At 34.5% G+C, this 20245-nt stretch overlaps 1 protein-coding gene and 1 long non-coding RNA gene across 5 annotated transcripts; both read left to right on the forward strand.

Annotated features, from left to right (window-relative positions):
- The first annotated feature begins 3138 nt into the window (after positions 1-3138).
- Positions 3139-6101, forward strand: LOC123884917. 4 transcript variants are annotated; one of them, XR_006801023.1, is made up of 4 exons: positions 3139-3471; positions 5123-5224; positions 5396-5472; positions 5874-6056. It is a non-coding gene; the product is annotated as an uncharacterized LOC123884917 (long non-coding RNA). The 4 variants fall into 4 exon arrangements; XR_006801024.1 differs by having other exon boundaries at positions 5131-5224; XR_006801022.1 differs by lacking the exon at positions 3139-3471 and adding an exon at positions 6063-6101 and having other exon boundaries at positions 4732-5224; positions 5874-5945.
- A 10089-nt stretch (positions 6102-16190) lies between these two features.
- Positions 16191-16853, forward strand: LOC123885966. The gene is made up of 2 exons (XM_045935304.1): positions 16191-16457; positions 16542-16853. The coding sequence occupies exons 1-2, from the start codon at positions 16191-16193 to the stop codon at positions 16851-16853; spliced, it is 579 nt and encodes a 192-aa protein (XP_045791260.1).
- The last annotated feature ends 3392 nt before the right edge of the window (positions 16854-20245 follow it).

Here is a 20245-nt window from a genome sequence, read left to right on the forward strand (position 1 = left end):
CCTCCGCAGTATGCCGCCGTTCTGGGTGCTTATTCATCGTCGTGTTCCGTTCGCGAGTTGCTGAGAACGATCGCTGGCGGTTGTGCAACCTTGATTCCCGTCGATCATGAGAACGAACGCGGCGACTGTGACTGTAACGTCTTGGAGCAGGCCTATAAGGATTGAAATCGTAGCGTGAATGTTCCAAGGAATTGGATCGATCGTTGTTATAACAATGAAGACCTGTTGCAGAGAGTGATTTTCTCTGATGTCGTTTAGTTTGCACCATCCTGTCAATCCTTCTACCTTCCTGTTGGAACTCTTTCCTTCTTCTATGACACACCTCAGTCCAATCCCCTCCATCTGATGATTCTCCCCCCCGTCTATGCCTCGCTTCCGGTGAAGGCGGTGACCGATACGGCTGCCCTAGGTGTGCCCTAGGTGCAGCGCCTCTCTCTCTCTCTCTACCTCTCTCTCTCATAAAAAATATATGAAAATATTCATTTATACATACCTAAAAACATAAAGCTCTAAATTAGCAAGGTTCACCTTTTCACTTTGGACAAAAAAACCTTGACATTTAATTATTTTACATTATAAAATTGAGGGTTTATTATGTAAATTTTGTTAAATATTGTGCACCCATTTGCTAACTTACACCCAAACATATACTTATAAAAGATGCTTTTATGAAATTCCCAGATTTATGACATCACAATAATCATCATCATCATCATCTTCATCATAATAATCATTTCAGAGAAAAAACATCACAAAATTAGATATTCAAAATTAGAAGCAAACAAAATACAAGATGAAAAATGAAATGAGAAAAGAACCTGAGTAATGATGATTGATTGTTGCAATGAAGAAAAATCCGATTAAATTGAATGAAACGCGAATCAAGCTATATAACAATGAATTTGTATCCAAAAGCGCATGAATCGGAGCACGAAACACGTGAATACAAAAATTTCAAACCAAATTGGGGAAAATTACAAGAACGGAAAAAACCTAAAATAAACATAAATGATCAAATGTGTAGTTAAGCCTTATGATTATATGATTATGATTATGATGATGGTTATGGTTATGATAATGATGATGTTGATTGTGTTAGGCTGTGGAATCGATATGGAACGGATCTGGTTGGAGAAGGGAGGGGATGATTATCCATCACTTTTAATTTGTTCACATGAGGTTGTAAGATCCATAAGAAATGCAGCTTATGTTAAGTGTTGCTGAGCACACATAAGTCACAGTTAAAAGTTAACGTTGAAAAAGATGCTAGTAGAAGTGGAGCAAGTGAGCCACGTGAGATGATAAAGGTCGAATCTTTCAAAATCAATGATGACAAAGCGAAGAATTAATCAAGCAAGAAAATAAAAGTTTAATTATTTTCACTTATTCACAAAATTGATCCTTCCTATTTTATTTTTATTTTTGGCTTTTACCGCCAGTTTAATCTAATTTGGGGGTCAGTTCTGGCATCAAGTGGTTCTGGTCCCCTCCCGATCACAATTGGGGAGATCGAACCGTGGTCCTTCTTATCAAGTTTAACGTCAATCACAACTGAAACAATTAACGATTGGTGATCCTTCCTATTTTAAGATCACACATTTATGGTCCCTCCATTAATTTTGTACTTAATAATGATGAGTTAACATAGCGCTCTGCCCTCTTTTTGTAACAAAAAAAATGATGAGTTAATATATTTTAAATGATGTGACGTACAATCAGATTATATTAAATGATCAAAAGTCGTGAAATTACAAGAAAACGCATTAAGAACTTCGGTTTCAATTTCATAAATTATTCATTTTTGTAATTTAATCAATGTCGTATGTCATGTCATTTGAACTATATTAAATCACTAATGTTGTATGTCATGTCATTTAAACTATATTAAATCACTAATGTTAAGTGACGAGACTTTTTTGCAAGTGCACAAAATTACTACCAAGTAATAAAGTGATAAGTTACCGTCTCAACGGGGATTGTGCCAAAATTACTAGTTTTGCTTAGGAATTTAGAAAATAAATTGCTTTGCATTCACTTTGTTGGTTTGAAATAGTTTTTCTATTAAAAGTAAAGGTTTAACTACACATTTGGTCCCTTACGTTTATTTTAGGTTTCAATTTGATCTCCTACGTTTAAAAAGTATCAATTTGGTCCATTACGTTTATTTTAGGTTTCAAGTTAGTCCTTTCCGTTAGTTTTGTTACTAACACCGTTTGAACAGTACATGTGTGTGTGTCTAAGTGCCACGTGTCTGTCCACATATGCAAATTGGTTGCCACATGTGACAAAATTGACGGGAAGGACTAACTTGAAACCTAAAATAAACGTAAAGGACTAAATTGATACTTTTTAAACGTAAAGGACCAAATTGAAACCTAAAATAAACGTAAGGGACCAAATGTGTAGTTAAGCCAAAAATAAATAATAATTAAAGTAAAAGACGGAGAAATAAGGCAATAAAAATAAAAGGGGTGTGTGAGTAGACACACGGGGTGGTGAAGTGTTTCGAATCCCTCCCTTATTCCTGCTTGGTAACCGGCGTTATACTTTTCTTCATTATTGGTTATGATCTACTGGATTAATTTCTATTAAAATAAGTTTAGTGTTACTATTCTTATTTCTATTGCAATATGAATAAAGTCTAATCAATGGTTGATAGGTTTCCCTTGGTTTTATAATATCCTCACCTTTAACAGGTTCAGCCTTTAAAAGCGCTTCCTTACCTTTAAAAGTTCAATGTTTGACAAGTTCTCTCTACCTCGATTAATTTACCTAAATATGCAGAATTTAACTATCACTAGTAGAAATATGACATATTACTTAAGCATTTTACATCTGACGAACATATGTCAGATGTAAAACGCTATATGGAGTAGTCTTTTCATCTGGTCTCAATATCCACAGATGTAAAAAATATATAGACAAGACTTTTTACATCTGACTTCAATATACCAGATGAATAACTAAACGCGGTGGCAATCTTGTAATTATGGTGAAAATTATCTAAAATACATATATATCTGGCCATATTTAGCCTCAGATATAAAAAGTCAGGTTGAATAAAAAAAATAAAATAATATTTTTGGAATAGAGGTTATGTACGCAAGACAAAAAAAACGAACTCACACAAAAAAAAAAGAAATCGATACAATACAACCCTAGCTCTCTCTCGCGATGCAAACCCTCATCAGCGCCGTCCTCCACCGGCGACGAGATTGAACCTCAGCGCCGTCCTTTAATCAACTCACCACCACCGCCTTATCTCAGCAGTCGTTCTCTCTCTCTCACTCGCGCAGTCGTCCTCTCTCTCTCACTCGCGCAGTCGTCCTCTACCCTCACGAACCCTAACTCCAAATCGAAGGTTGTCTTTCATTCTCCAGCCTCTACTCTCACGAATCGAAGGTTGTCCTCCTTTCTCCGGCCTCTACTCTCACGAATTGAAGCTTGTCTTTCTCTTTCACATCGATTCAGGTACGTACTCTTGTTTCTCACGAATCGAAGGTTTTAGCTCTTAGCTCTTTGTGGTTTGTTACTTGATTTTGTTTCTACTGAACTGTTTCTTTGTGTTTGTGGTTTATTTTGTTTCTACTGAACTGTTACCTGATTTGGTTTTAGCTCTTATTCTTTGTGTTTGTGTTAAAGTTTAGTGGTAAAGTTTAAGTGATTAAAAATGGAACGGTAAACATGAGACGCAGATTTAATTGAGAAAATTGAAGAAAGGAACACATGTCTTGGTAAGTGGAACACTGAAATGGAAACAATGAAAGTGAGTGAGTTAAGTGTGGAGAAGAGAAAGAAATGTGAACATAGAGAACTGGTTTGATTATAGATCTTATCTCACTGTCAAACATATAACAAGTTTATATATGGCTGAGCATTGAGCAACTACTATCTTGAGCTTAAACATAATCACTAACAAGCTGTAAATTTAAAAGATACATGGTAAACTAAACTGAACCATTTTTTATATATAGAAGAATAAGAACAATCCAATCAAAGGAGATCAGTCAAAGTTATGTGTATTGACACATTGTAGTAAAACCAAAGAGACTGTAAAATCTGATACATTGTTTCTGACAAAAGCTGAAATCAGCGAATTATAAGAACTTCCATTTCATCTGAAAATAGCAAATCATAATGAACTCAAAGTATTCACATCTAACAACTTGGCAACAACTAGAGAAGAATCTGTTCAATTGATTTTCTATGTGTTACCAGATTTCTTTGTGTTTGTGGTTTGTTACCAGATTTCTCTGCATCTAAATTAAAGCTTATTTGCTTGTTTTGAATTCTGGTTTTGTATTTGTGTTTTGATGGATAGGGGTTTTGTTCCTATTAATTAATAGTGAAAATTAATGGTTTTCCTTTGTGATTTCTCATTAGTCTCAATCACTACTTGACCATTATTTGAGCTTAAAATTAATTTTCCGGGTCTGTACCAAATGAGATTCATAAGCTCAGGTACATTAGTTGACATTACTATAAGTTTTTGATCTAATAAGAGCTATATGGGTTAACATTATAGTATTGTTATTGACATTGAACCAAATATGAAGCAAATAGAAGATAAAGTGATGTTGGTATTTTGGATTTGGTTTTGCTTTTCTACACTTTCACTTTCCAATCAAGTGACTAATTTATACCTATAATGAATGTCAATGACCTTTTTCAATATAGTAAATAGAAGATAAAGTGATGTTGGTATTTACTATATGGGTTAACATTATAGTATTGTTATTGACATTGAACCAAATATGAAGCAAATAGAAGATAAAGTGATGTTGGTATTTTGGATTTGGTTTTGCTTTTCTACACTTTCACTTTCCAATCAAGTGACTAATTTATACCTATAATGAATGTCAATGACCTTTTTCAATAACTTTGTGGATCAATACTTTGCTTTTGCAAAATTTCATGTTTCAGTTTCTTTTGGACTCTTCTGCATTTGTTTTGATCATTTTTGTGTTGTTTTGAAGTATGTTAGTTTGATGAGGATGTTAAGATGTTAGATTATTAGGACACTGAGTTGTTCATGAGCCTGCATGATCTAGAGTTTTACTGCTATGAATTTTTAAATTATGCTTTTGAAACAACTGAAGACTGAATATACTTACTGCTCTAGTGTAACAGGATCTCATCTTGGGCCTGCGGTTTTACACGAACTGTTGTTCTTCAATATCTCATCTTGGGCCTGCGGTTTTACACGAACTGTTGTTCTTCAATGGTACTCTATTTAGTACAAAATAATGTCAAGTATCTTACATTAAAATAAGATTTTGTTCTTACACAAGTATCTTGAGCTCTACATGCTAATCTGCACATTCTTACTAAATAAACATATCTTGTTATGAATTTTAAAGTTCAAATTGTTAATTTGTGGATGATTTACCTCCAGATTCTATCCTGGTGTTACTGATGCATTAAAATTTGCAAGCACAAGAGTGTACAATGTACATTGTCACCACAAAACAGGTCTGACTTCTCTCTTTGCTCCTACCATGAACACAATAGTCCTAATCCTATGACATGCCATTATTTATACTTTTGCCAATAATTAGCATCTGATAAAATTTATGAATGTGAATTTTGTAAATGTTAATTACCATTGCCAATAATTAGGATATGACACAAATTCCTAATTGGCAACATCTGATTTATCATATTTCACAGACCCTGAAATGAAACTAAATTTGCAATAGCTGGTCATACTTGGTCTATGTACTCATTGAAGGATTAGTAATAGTAATAGTGGATATGCAATCACACATGCTGCATTAAATTGTAGTACATGAACACTAACTAGGATTCTTTGTTTTGCATATGATACTTTCTTTTGAGCTTCCATTCACTTTAATTTCACTCCTTAAGTTTAGCAGCGGTAGTACAAAGATAGGACCTCGTAAGAATTCAATGACTTATGCAGAGAAAGGAGTGCTTCATTTTGGGTAAGCTGCTCTTTTTTACCTGACGCTATTGTGCTATTAATTAGTCTGGCTTGATCATGAATAAGGTTTGCTTGCTGCATTTTGGTTTTACAATACCGAAGTTTTCTGGTTTGGCAGGTTGTGAACATGTTTGTTCTTTCTGATTAATAAATTGGTAATTAGGTATATATTTTGATTATCCAAATTAGGTATTCCAATTATTTATTCATGTGAGTGTTTTGGTAGATTTGTATGTTTTGATTGAGTATGAAGAATTAGGTATTTCAAACTTCTTATATGAACAGAGCTAATATGAACTCAAAACTTCTTAAATGTTTTGATTTTACTATGATGAAATGATCAATATGTGATGTAATCGAAGAATACTATTGCCGTTTAATTATGTAGTTTTTTCAATTTGAAAAAAGGATAGGATTATTTGAAATAGAAATTGCAAACTGCTTCCTGCTAGAAGAAATAGGATTATCTGAAATACTTAGGCTTAAAATGCTTAGGATTGGTATTTGAAATTTATAAGAGTTAGATATTTCTCTGATAAAGATGTAGCTTTAGAATGAGCCAAAACCAACATTGAATAGGAAAAGGAAACTTCATGTTATGAACAAGCATAGACTAACACATGATTACATCAACCGACATTACATCAACTGACATGCTGGCATTAATTAACTAAATGTCATTTATATGTAGACAAGGGTACAGCCTAACGGCAATGACTGTGGATATTATGTGATGAAGAATATGATTGACATTGTCTCTGCTAGTATTACAAAGAATTGGATGGAGGTATCGTATTTTTCTTTATCGTGCATATGTAGTAGTGAATGAATGATGATATATAGGCTGCTGTACGTGCATATTGTTGTATACTTAGTAGTGAATGAATGATGATATATAGTCTACCTGATGTCAATTATATAGACATTTGTATATAGGCACATGTGCTTGTTTTTTTTGCTGTTGTGCTTGTTTTTTTTGCTGCTGTGCATGAGCCTTGTTACAAACCAGTAAACATGCTTGCTGTTGTGCTTGTTTTTTTTGCTGCTGTTTGGTAAAGTTGGTCGGACGACTCAGATGTGTCCGAGAGTTATGACTTAAAATTTTGAATTAGACTTAACTATAAAATCAGTGATTACCATCTCTAGAAAGAGTGTGTAGCTAAATATGAGGACTCTTAGGACATACCTTTGCTTGAAGATACTTCCATTGCTAAGCAGAACATGTGGATAGTGTGTAGCTGAATCTATTTCTATAGAAACTACTTGACAGTTAGTTCTTATAGTTTGCATTGGCAAACAATTGGCTATGGCTTTGATCAAATCAGTGCGCTTTAAGCACCTAAATTCTTGATTAATCCTGCGTGCGTGCTTGCTGGTTCATAACATGTTGTAGTTTACATATGAATTATGTTATTTACATATTGTAGGTGTTCAATGATCCCACGGCATTAACAGATGAGGAGTTGTATGATTTGCGAGACCGCTGGGCAACTTGTTTTCTTCAACTATATAATCCCGAGGTAGATTATGATGATGCCGACGAGAAAGATTAGGAGCTAGCTAGGTTTGTGTGAAGTTACAATGGACTAGTTATGATGATGTTTTAATTTGTATTTTGGATGGATTAGTATTAATTATTATGATGTTTTGTATTTTGAATTACAATGTGGTTGTACTTTAATGACATTATTACTATATATATGTTGAATGTTGAATGTTGAATTTGAATTTGGCTATGGATGTTGAATTTTAGTATTATGTTCTTGATGCAAGTTATGTTATATTGTTGGCATTGTGGGTTAGATTTTTTTAATAAAAAAAAAGATTTAAAATATATATATAAAAAAAAAAGCAGGTTTTTAAAAAAAAAAAAAAATAGAGTTAAGATTTCACATCAGGTAGACTTGGTCAGATGTAAAAAGTCCAATTTAATTTTAAAAAAATAATATTTGAATTTCGCCTTGGTCAGAGGTAAAAAGTGTTTTTTTACATCTGACTACGCCAGATGTAAAACGTGTATACTTACTAAGTCTCGTGCGCCTACATCTGATATTGTTCAGATGTAAAAAGTGGTTTTCGCCAGATGTAAAATAGCTTTTTTCTACTAGTGTATGTGTGATTCGTAATCCTACCCCCTTCCTCAGATACTGAATTTAATGGTCTCATGGTTGATCGTTGAATTGTCTTTAGATTCGGGCCTATTAGTCTGTTGTCACGGTATCAGCTAATTCTTATGAGTTCATTCTATAACGTGGTCAAGATTAAGAACGAAGAATTAAAGCAAGAAAACTTTAGAAAATAACTGAATAACAATCGAATATAAACTTTTTCGAACCAAAATTACATGTCTCAAGCATTCATAAGGGAGTTCATCTACTCGACCTAACCTAGGAAAATAAAATTACAAAGACAATAAAAGAAAGGAACCTTGTTGCCTCGTGTAACAGCCCGGGCCCCTTTTCTACGTATTTAGTAGGCAATCCCGGCTGTCACCTCACGATCTTCTCCACCCCCCTCTCTAGTGGAGTTTTTGCCTTCCGTGGGAATCGAACCACGTACCTTGGGGTTCAAGTATGTGATCATCGTGCTACGATGGATTGATTTGTTTTATTTTTTTAACCGTCTTCTCATCATGCTGCGATGGCCATCCATCGTGGTGCGATGAGTTCTTCAATTTATTTCTTTTTTCCCTTTTTGATGTTTTTTCCACTTTTCTTGTTTCTTGGTCAAGTAACTTTATTTTTCTAGATTTTTGCTTGCTTTTGGTCTTCAATTGCTATTAAAACTACTCTAAAATAATACTAAAACTGATGGATGGACTAAAACTGGATGATTTTAAAATGGAAGACCAATTTCGTGAGTGGGTGATTTTAATATTTTAAATAAACCAAATGTCGTCTTCTTTTGTGATTTTGTCTCTTTTTTTTTCTCGTTTTTCTAAGTCATTCCCCAAATTTTTGTTATTTTTTTTATGAAATGTTATTTTTCTTTCTATTATCTACTTTTAGTATATATATATATATAGAAGAAATAAAGTAATTTTTGTTGTACATTTAATATTTCCTCGTCTTCATAATCTCTCGGTTAAATTGTAGTTTTGGTCCCCACGTTTCCTAATTGTGCAATTTTAGTCCCCTTAGTTTCAAACGAGCGATTTTAGTCCCCCATGTTTGCCTCCTTTTGCATTTCTTGGTCCCTTTGACTATTTTGACCAAAAAATTGATGACATGGAATTTTGGTGACACATGTGTTAATTTTATTGGGCAACCTACAAAAAATATTTTTTTTAAAAAAAAAATTAAAAAATCCAAGGAAGGTCACGTGATATTTTTTTTTGTTAAAATATTAATCTAAAATTAAAAAACAATAATATTTTTTTTGCTAAAAATATTTTTTTGTAGGTTGTCTAATAAAATTAAGACATGTGTCACTAAAATTCCATGTCATCAATATTTTTGGTCAAAATAGTCAAAGGGACCAAGAAATGCAAAAGGGGGCAAACGTGAGGGACTAAAATCGCTCGTTTGAAACTAGAGGGACTAAAATCGCACAATTAGGAAACGTGGGGGACCAAAATTGCAATTTAGCCTAATCTCTTAACCTGCTCGAGGCATTTTATCTTTGCTGCATTAAATGCGCTTAGCAAGCATGCTCACAGTCAATGATGTTCATAGAGTTCATTTTGCTTTACTTGTTATCTTTTTGGGTAACGTCTAATCTCCCTTGTATATATTTATTTTATTATTTTTTATTAATATAATATATATGCGATATATAGATATAGGACAGTGGTGTGTAGAGGTGTCAACTTAGTTGAGATGACAACATGCTCCCTTATAGCTAGGAATTTGTTGTAGCACTTTGTCACGGCCTGTGTCAACAGTTTTTGTTTATTCATTTTACTTTTAAATGCCCATTTTCTACAATAAAACTTCAAGGAACACTGAAATAGACGAAATTCTGATTTCTAGCTATACCACATTCTCAATGTAAAAATCCATCTCCGCTCCTGTAAACAATTTCAAGTATCAATAATATTTTCTTTTCTTAGCCCAGTTTTCTTTTTTTATTTAGTTTTTGCATCTGCTCACTATGATCAGGTTGTGAGTAATTCCATTTTATCTTGGGATTATGGAAAAGCATAATTTTGTAAGGTAGTAAAAACAAAACAAAAAGTATATAAAAAATAAAAACATGTGATTGTTTTAGACAAAAATAAAAATTTGTTAACTTTATAAGAACAAAAAATATATTTAACCTTATACGAAGAATAATTTTTATGCAAATAAGTTAACTGCTTTGTGTTAGAAATAATATAAAATTATTGATGTGACTCTATCCTAATAGCTTAAACTTTTGGGATAATCGGTCATTTGACATGGTATCAGAGCCTCTATGACGAAGTGGTCTAGAGTTCGATCCTCGTTCCCCTCGCTTTCTAATTAAAAAGTAGAATTTAAACATATGGTAGGTGGACTTATGCATTATCCACGCTTCAAGCCCAAATGGGTTCTTTCGTGAGGGGGCGTGTTAGAAATAATATAAAACCATTGATGTGACTCTATCCTAATAGCTTAAACTTTTTGGATAATTGGTCATTTGACACTTTGAGATTTCTTACCGCTGATGGGCGAATATCATTTTCTTGATGTTTTCCATTTCCAATTCAGTTTATTTACAAAATTAATTTGTTAGCATAGATTCCTTAGATGATGTTAATGAATATAATAAAATCAACAAAAAAATTTGTATGCTTGAACCAAACATGGGAGATTCATTATTTTGGTCATTCATGACATTTTTCATCCTAATGTTTCATAGATCGAGACAGTTGGCCATTTATCAGACAAATGACATTATTAATTATTATTTTGCCTATTGGGCAAGAAAGCTTGTTTTCTTCTTAATCAATAATCAATGATCACCGCCCAAATCTAGAAAAGCTTATTAAACATAACTTTACTCTTTTTGCCATTTTTATCGATAGCAATATATACAAAAATAGTAGCATATACTTTTGACCCAATCAGATGATTTGTCTCTAGCTATTAGTATTAATTATTAATTATATGCTCGAATATACTTCTATCTATATGTTTATTTAATTTATTTTTTTATTTTCTCCCAACAATTCAAACTTCAAACATAGACCAATACCTAACTATTCGAAGTTGTGCCTAATTGATGGTTATTATATTTATCTTATCTACTTCTTACCTTAATTAATGAAATCCAATTAAAGGGTTGAGTTTGCTAAATGATTTTAGTTAAGAGTTATAAAAGTTGAAAATAATTACACCATGCCATAAGAGTCATTCTCCAAAGGGGACTAGGTCAAGCTTTTAGATTTTTTAGTAGGTTGGGTGACAAATCGACCATTCAAGTACTCCGGGATAAAGAAAAGTTGAAGATGTAAAATGACTGAGTTATTTTTGTGTATGCGTAAATTAGGTATATCTTTTACGCGCAAGTACATAGATTAATCTCTATCCAAATGGATGGCAAATTTTTTCAATCAAGATCTTGATTAAGTTAGAAGAGACCTACACAATTTCATCTAAATGTTTTTGGATTAAAAACTTGATATTTAATTCGAATACACTAAAGTACAGTACAAGATTGAATATCGTTTTCACAACTGAGGTTAAATTCTTTTTTTTTTTTTTACAAATACTGAGGTTAAATTCATTATTGTTAAGGAACCTTGTCTGGTAAAAAAATTAATATAAGATTAACATACTGATATTTAAATGGACTAATTAATGTATCTAAACTAAAAGTCATGATATGCCACGTATAGAGAGTGCGTCATTCATTACTATCCGTGTGCATGAGACGTGAGTGGAAATAAAAAAACTCTACATTTTAGTATTAAATCATGAAGACCTTGGACCAATATCACCAAATAAAAAATAATGTTGATAATATATAGTTATTTAAGAGAAATAAAGAGAGACATATGTAACTATGATAGTTATTTAATTAATAAAGTTCATCAATATCTTTGAAGTTTTGAAGCATGTATATATAGTTAGGTATATCAATAGGCTATACGGCAGTCTAATCCTATATTTATTGCTAAGATCCAATTATAAGTACGTAATATATCTATATGCAATGATTCTTTCTTTTTCCTATTTTATTTTGTTTTGAGAAACAAAAAAATAATTTGAATGGTTGGTAAAGTATAGCTTTTCACACATTCAAACCATTTGATTTCATTATTATACAAAATAGTATTCGTCAAAAAATAAAATGAACTAGCTAATAAATACAAGCATAGGCTAAAGTTAATGTTTGATAAAGAGAGTAAATACATACATTATGTGTTAGAAAAAAAAAAAAAAAAAAAAAAAACCTCCCGTTTTGTATTATTATAAAGTAGTAAGGTGCGAATATAAAGTGCCCAGATACGGATTCGCGAATAAATAAATTCACTTTTCTCAGAGCTTTAAGTCTTTTGTGTAGAGTTCTTTCAATTCGTATATGTGTGTGCGAGCAGAGATGCAATACGTCTTGTATATATAGGCAAAACAAATTATAGACGTTGCATTTGACCGTTGATAAAGATAAGATTGTCAGCTTGGTCTGTACTAAATTGTCTTGACATGAATTTGAATTACCATCCAAATTTGAACAAGAGTTTCCATAACTTTGCCTTGACACAGAGAAAGTTTCCTTTCTCAGCAAAGAAGTTAAAACGCATCACGTTACTTCCTTAAGACTAGGGATTGTGTAAGATAGCTATACTGAACCATTGGTATAGTCGCTTTCGTCTTTGATAACCGTGTTGACCATATGATTTACACAATTAAACATAGTATTTAGAAAATCAGAGATCTGTGCAGAGGTTCATCATCTTCTGAGCTTTCAACCTCTGAAGCTTACATCTTCTGAAGTTGACAACCTTTGAACCCAGAGCTTCTGAATAGTCATCTTATGGCATGTCCTCGGATCTTATCTTCAAAACATTTCTGCATTCTTGAAATTAAATTTTAGTACCTCCAATTGTATATTTAATACTTTGTTATCATCAAAACCTTTGATAATGATTGGGAAATTTACAAAACTCAATTTTGTTCAAACAATGAGGAGGCTGGATATTACAATCGTAACTCTACTAAACCGGTATCACAACCTCGCAGCAATGGTGAGTTCAATGTGACACATCATAAGAAACTTGAAGGTCCTTCCTTTGCTCAAGTGGTGCAGTCAAATAGAGAACCAAAGTAGAACAATTTTATTTCGTTTGAGGCAGAGAAGGAGGTGATCCAGAATTTGCAAAGAGTGTTTGTAGGAGTCGTCAAACATTCCGGCATGTCATACAATATTCAAGATGAATTCCATAGGCAAGGTTACTTCGGGGTTAAGATCACTCCATTGGGGGAAAATTTAGTCTTGCTAGAAGATCAGGAGGAAGGAGAAATCAAAGCTTTAATGGAAGATACATGGTGTTGGTTACAACAATGGTTTAAGGAGATTCGTCTGTGGAGTCTGGGTGAGGTTGATAATGATAGCTTGGTTTGGTTGAGAGTGTATGGAATACCCGTTCACTCTTGGAACGATAATTTCTTTACTCTAATAACCAAACTGTTTGGTACTTTCTTGAATGTCGACAACACCACTTCGAAGAAACTTATGATGGATATGGCAAGAATCTTGATTCGCACTCCTAGTTTAAAAGTCGTCGATCACTTTCTCACTGGTAAAGTCAATGAGGAACTTTTTCAGGTCAGAATAATTGAAGATTCTTATGGTCCGATGCGTATAGCGATTCCATCAAAAGGAACTAAGGAAGGACGAGATACAATCAGCAGTTGTTTGGAGGACGAAGATGATGTTTTTCCGGCGATGGAGGAGGAGGTGGTGGAGGAAGAGAGAGATGGAACTGAAGGGAGACGATATTTATCAGCATTAACTAATTTTGTTAATGTTAATTAATCACTCTCTAACAGTTTTGGCATTGATTCACCAGGGAGTAATGGGAGGGAGGATTGTATGGAATCACCAAATAAAACTAATGTTGCTGAGAATTTGACTTCTTCAAATTCAAAGGTTAGGGAGATTTTGGGGGAGAATTTAAAGGAATTAGTTGTTGATGAATGTAATGATAGCATTGAAGTGAGTTTTCATAACGGCTCATGTCAATCACTTTGTCATCATCCATGTAGGAGTAATGAGTTAGGGGATGAGACTAGCAGAAGTATTGAAAAGGATAAAAAGGCCCAAAAGCCCAAGGCTGGTTCTACTTATGGTAGTAGAAAAAGAGGTTCTTTGGAGCAAGGGGGAGGTGAGTCACACAACAAAGTAGGAGTGGACCGGTTGGACAGAAGGTCCAAATTTATTGATCATATTGGGAATTCTTTAGGAGGTAAAGGAAATCAGGCAGGGGTGGCATTAGAAATGGGCCTGCAACAGACTCTAAAGGAAGGCCCAATCATTCGTTGAACACATTAAGTCAAGCACCTCATTCCAAACGCATTACGCAAAAGTCTCTTCCACCTCGTGCAAACGGAGTATCGACAAATAATACCAAACCACGAAATTCAATTACCGAGACAGCTCAATCCGATTCATCATCGAGAGCTTCCTCGGCGAAGGAGGTTTGTTCGAGAAATCCTGTAGGCAAGTTCAAAGCGTTAAGTGCAAAGGAGACTTTTGTGTCATCGGCAGGTTCCATCTTATGTTGCAGTTCATTCAAATCGTCTGACATCAGGAATTGTAACAAGAAATTGTGGAATAAACATGAGATTGAAGTGAATGGCAAACTGTGGGATGGTGTTATGAAATTGGTAGTGCATGGCGGTGAGGAGGATGAAGTTTATGTGGAGCATCTGTGTATCAATGAACGTAAAGATAGAGAAGCTATGAGATTGATGGAGCAAAACAATCAAGTTCTCTCATGAAGATCGTATCTCTAAATTTACGTGGGTGGGGAAGCAGTGCTAAACATCGGCGGCTAAGCCAATTTCTTGCTTCAAGTGCGTTTGATTTATGCATGTTATAAGAAACTAAAAGGGCCAACTTTGATGACTTTATGATTCAAAATTTGTGGGGTAGTAAGGATGTAGAATGGGTGGTGTAACGCCCGGGTCTGACGAGGGCGGGGAGTGGTTGTCGGTGCATGAGGCATCCTGATAGCTTCTAGGCAAAAATGAATCACATCGGAATGAGAGGGATTCTGAGACCGTGCAGGTATGGGACTGCATGGTTGAAGGAAGGCATATAAACAAGATGTATCTTCTTTTTGGTAGCTCATTCGATAAGAACTCCAGAGTTAAGCGTGCTTAACTTGGAGTAGTCCTTGGATGGGTGACCTTATGGGAAGTTTCCCGAAAAGTGTGCAAGTGAGGACAAGATACGTTGAAAAGACTCGTATTGATTTGTAGGGTCAGTCGACAATGCGTAAAGTCTTCTGGGATGTTAAAATTGGTATCAGAGCAGACCTCTCCCAGTACGATGTGGTTCGGGGACTAACCAAGCGGAAGCTGGTGGGCATGTAATGCCCGGGTCTAACGAGGGCGGGGAGTGGTTGTCGGTGCATGAGGCATGACAATTAGCGGCTCCTAGCGCCTTCTAGGCAAAAACGAATCACATCGAAATGAGAGGGATCCTGAGACCGTGCAGGTATGGGACTGCATGGTTGAAGGATGGCATATAAGAATTGTTTGGTACTACCTATATCAACAAGATGCATATTCTTTACGGTAGCTCATTCGATAAGAGCTCCACAGTTAAGCGTGTTTGACTTGGAGTAGTCTTTGGATGGGTGACCTTCTGGGAAGTTTCCCGGAAAGCGTGCGAGTGAGAACAAGATACGCTAAAAAGAAGGTTAAAGTGAAACGCAGGATTGTTTAAAGTGAAATTTTGTTTTTCTGGTGAAAGTTTCTTGGGTCTGTGTGTGGAGTGGAAGAAGGAAAGTGTGTTATTCTCCTTGTAATTTGTCTGGTAAAAGGAAATTGTGGAGTGACTTGTTGAAGTTTAAATTGAATAATGAACAAGGCGAATGGTGTGTAGGAGGAGACTTTAATGCGGTGTTGAAGGCCGGGGAAATAAAGGGCATTAATGCAGTCATCAGGCAAAGCGAAATATCTAAATTCAGTCAGTTTGTTGATTCTATGGATTTAATTGATGTCCTAGTAGATTGGATCGTTTTCTGCTCTCAGAAAAATTCATTGAGATAGAGGGAGTGACAAGTCAATGGATTGGTAACTGTGATATATCAGATCATTGCCAGATTTGGTTAATGTGTTCTGCTCTCAATTGGGGCCCGAAACCGTTTAAGGTGAATAATTGTTGGCTGGAACATCCTGGGTGCAAATCATTCATTGCGAAAACATGGGAGAAGCTGAATATCAAGGGAAAGAAGGCTTATGTTATAAAGGAGAAGTTTAAGAGGATAAAGGAGGAGTTGAGAGTGTGGAACCGAGAAGTGTTTGGTATTCTCAATCTGAATATCGAGAATACTGTGAAAGAATTGAATGAGACAGAGGCGTTAACTGATTTTGATGGGGTAAATTCGGTGACGATCGACAAATCCGCTATCAACAACAAGTTTTGGGATCAACTTCATTATAAAGAAAGCTTGATCAAATAGAAATCTCAAAAGAAATGGGTTCGTGAAGGTGATTCCAATTCTCGTTTCTTTCACGCAAGAATCAAGAGTAGAAGAAGAAGAAATCATTTGGAGGTGCTTAGACGAGGTGAGGAGTGGATTCAAGGGGTAGAAAACATGAAGATGGAAGCAAAGAATTATTTTGAAAGAAATTTCATTGAAGATTGGCATAACAGACCATTTGTTCATGGCATTGATTTCAATGAGTTAACGGCGGAAGATAATGATTTTTTGCCTAAGCCTTTTGTCGAAGATGATGTTAGAGAAGTGGTTTGGAATTGTGATGGAAACTAGAGCCCCGGGCCGGATGGATTCAATTTTAATTTCTTAAAGGAATGTTGGTCAACGCTGAAAAACGATGTGATGGATTTTTTGAATGAATTCTATCAAAATGCTGTTTTACCAAAGGCTATCACTGCGTCTTTTTTGGCGCTTATTTGGAAGAAAGATCATCCACAAATTTTATTTGACTACAAACCCATTTGTTTGATTGGTATTTTATATAAACTTCTATCTAAACTTTTGGATAATAGGTTGAAGGTGATTATGGGAAAGCTTGTTTCAACTTGTCAATCAGCTTTTCTTCTGGGTAGGCAGATTTTGGACGGTGTAGTGGTTCTTAACGAAATCATTGATTTATCCAAGAGAAGGAAAAATTGCTGCTTGTTTTTTAAAGTGGATTTTGAGCGTGCTTATGACACTATCAGTTGGAATTACTTGGGTATTTGATGCTGAAAATGGGGTTTACAGAGAAATGGTTGAAATGGATGAGAGCATGTATCTTTAATAGCTCGATGTCCGTTTTAATTAATGGCAGTCCAACGGAGGAGTTTAAGGTTGGTAAAGGACTTCGGCAAGGCGATCCACTGTCTCCAATTTTGTTTTTATTAGCAGCTGAAGGTTTAACCGGAATGGTTAAAAAAAATGCGGTCGATATTGGCAAGTTTGTTGGCTATAAAGTCAATGATTCATTTCGCTTTCAAATCTTACAGTTTGCAGATGATACAATTCTGATGGGTGAAAATAAATTTTATGAGCATTCGAGTTAGTTTCAGGTCTGAAAATAAATTTTGTTAAAAGTAAGATTTATGGCGTGAATGTGGATGGCAACTTCCTTGCTGCAGCAGAAACATTTTTAGATTGTAGTTCCGACTCAATTCCTTTTAAGATTTTGGGCATCCCGGTGGGTGTGAATCCGAGAAGGCAAGCGACTTGGAAACCGATTGTTGAGTCTATGACGAAGAGACTTTCAAGTTGGAATGGCCGTAATCTTTCGATTGGTGGTAGAGTGACGTTGATTAATTCAGTGTTGTTGAGTCTTCCTTTATATTTTTTCTCTTTTTACAAGACTTCATGCAACATTATTAAGCAGTTGGTGCGGATTCAAAGAAATTTCCTTTGGGGGGGGGGAGGAGTGGAGGACAAGAGGCTGTGTTGGGTCAAATGGGCTCAGGTGTGTCTACAAAAAGCAAAAGGAGGTCTAGGAGTGAGAGATTTAGAATTGTCGAATTTGGCCTTGTTGTGCAAATGGAAATGACGGTGTGTAAATGACAAAGAGGCTCTCTGGTATGATTTGTTGTAGTCCATTTATGGTCCACTATCCCTTAATCTTCTCAATCGGGAAACAACTATTACGAGTCTTAAGGACTCTATTTGGTGGAGAGATGTAGTAGGTGTTGGGGGGAAGGTCGGGGATTGTTGGTATCCGTCACTTGTTGTTGGGTAACGGTAACACAATTAGTTTCTGGAAAGAGAAATGGTTCGGAGTAGATCCGTTTCGGGACCTTTTTCCTTGTTTATTTGGAAAAGAGTTGCACAAGGATTGTGTGGTATCAGACTTATTTCGAGAAGGTAGTACTCATTTGAATTGGAATAGTGATTGGTTGTTATCTTTATCTAATGTCGAATTGGCAGAGAAGGAAGATCTAGAATAGCTTTTGGTCGGTTTGGTGCTGCAACCAAATGTAGAAGACCGTTGGCGTTGGATACCTGATGGTTCGGGCTTATTTAGTGTAAAATCTGTGTACATTTTTTTTACAATCACGCCTGGAGTCGAAAGAACTAGAGTTATTGGATGCTTTAAACAAACTATGGAAGAATGACGTTCCTTGTAAGGTGGGAGTTTTTGGTTGGCGCTTACTTCTTGATAAATTACCCACTCGAGCGGTTTTAGCTTCAAAAGGTATTTTATCTAATCCACATGATTTACCTTGCGTTTTTTGCTTTCAAGCGGTGGAGGACTGTAATCACCTATTCTTTAGTTGTATTAAAGTTCAGGAGGTTTGGAGGCAAGTTTTTTTTTTTGGATGAGATTTGATGCTAACTTACAGGATGGGAATTGGAAACATTTTATGTTATTTGGTTCTCTGGTTAAATCTAAGAAAGTCAAGAAGGTGAGACACTTAATCTGGTTAGCAACAACTTGGTGCTTATGGCGGTTGAGAAACAACATTTTGTTTAGAGGGGTTATTGCTAATTTCTCTGTTTTGCTGGATCAAATTAAATTTGTTTCTTGTTTTGGTTTAGCGGTAGAGCGGGACGTAATTCAGGATAATTGTATTTCAATTGGTGCAATAATCATCTATGTTTTATACAAAGCATTTGAAGTCTCTTATGCTATTTTTGTATTGTAAGGATTGAGTACTCCTTGCACTCTTTATTAATACAAATTTTTTATTATAAAAAAAACTTTAAAATATAAAATAAACAAGGGTTAAATATGTTTTTGGTCCCTATAGTTTTCCATAATTTTGATTTTAGTCCCTGAAGATTTTTTTCACACATTTTAGTCCCGGAAGTTTTTTTCGTCAATATTTTTAGTCACTACTTTTCATTCAACTCGTGCATAAATAAGCTCAGTTGACAGGACATTGCATTATATATGCAGGGGAACGGAGTTTAAATCTCGATCATCTCAATTATCCATCTGAAGGATAATTTTTTTATTCATTAGGCTACTTGAAAAAAAAAATAGATATTACAAATATAGCATAACAAATTGTGAGTTTGTTAAAATAATAATTTAATTTTTCTCCTTAATACATCCAAATCCCAATTAAGAGTCTTAGAATTGGGAGTTTAATTTAACTCATGTATACTTAATTTATAAACATATATTTAGACCATCTCACAACGGATATGCGAGATTCTTAACAAGGAGCAATTTTTTTACAAGTTAAGAACATCTAAACATTAAGAAAAATAAAAAAAAGTTTAGACATCTCATATATATTATGAAAAAGGAAAATAGAAAAAGAAAAAACATACAAATAGCCGGACTAGGCCTTACCCGAAATGAAAAAAGAAGTTTAAAGAGTGAAAATCATTAACAACCTTGGATTGGGTATTATAATTGGCACCAATGCGTGTATTTTTTTCTCTTTTTCTTTGATGGTTAATTATGGCACCATATCTCTGAACAACCACATCAAAAGCTTCATCAGATAAAGCAATACAGATAGGAAACAAACAAAAACTACACCAATTTTAAATTCACAAACAATTCAAAATGTTTTGGTTTATCAATTTTTATCAATACTATATTGTTTGCAAATTTTATTATAAGAACATAAATCCATCTCAAAGTTGTTTCAAAAAAAAAAAAATCCATCTCAAAGTTTTATAGCAATCACCAGGTATTTTTTTTCCAAGTCAAAGACAAAAGTTATGTTGTTTTTCAGACCACC

The sequence above is a fragment of the Trifolium pratense genome, linkage group LG5, assembly GCF_020283565.1.
Source record: "Trifolium pratense cultivar HEN17-A07 linkage group LG5, ARS_RC_1.1, whole genome shotgun sequence".
Classification (NCBI taxonomy): Eukaryota; Viridiplantae; Streptophyta; class Magnoliopsida; order Fabales; family Fabaceae; genus Trifolium; species Trifolium pratense.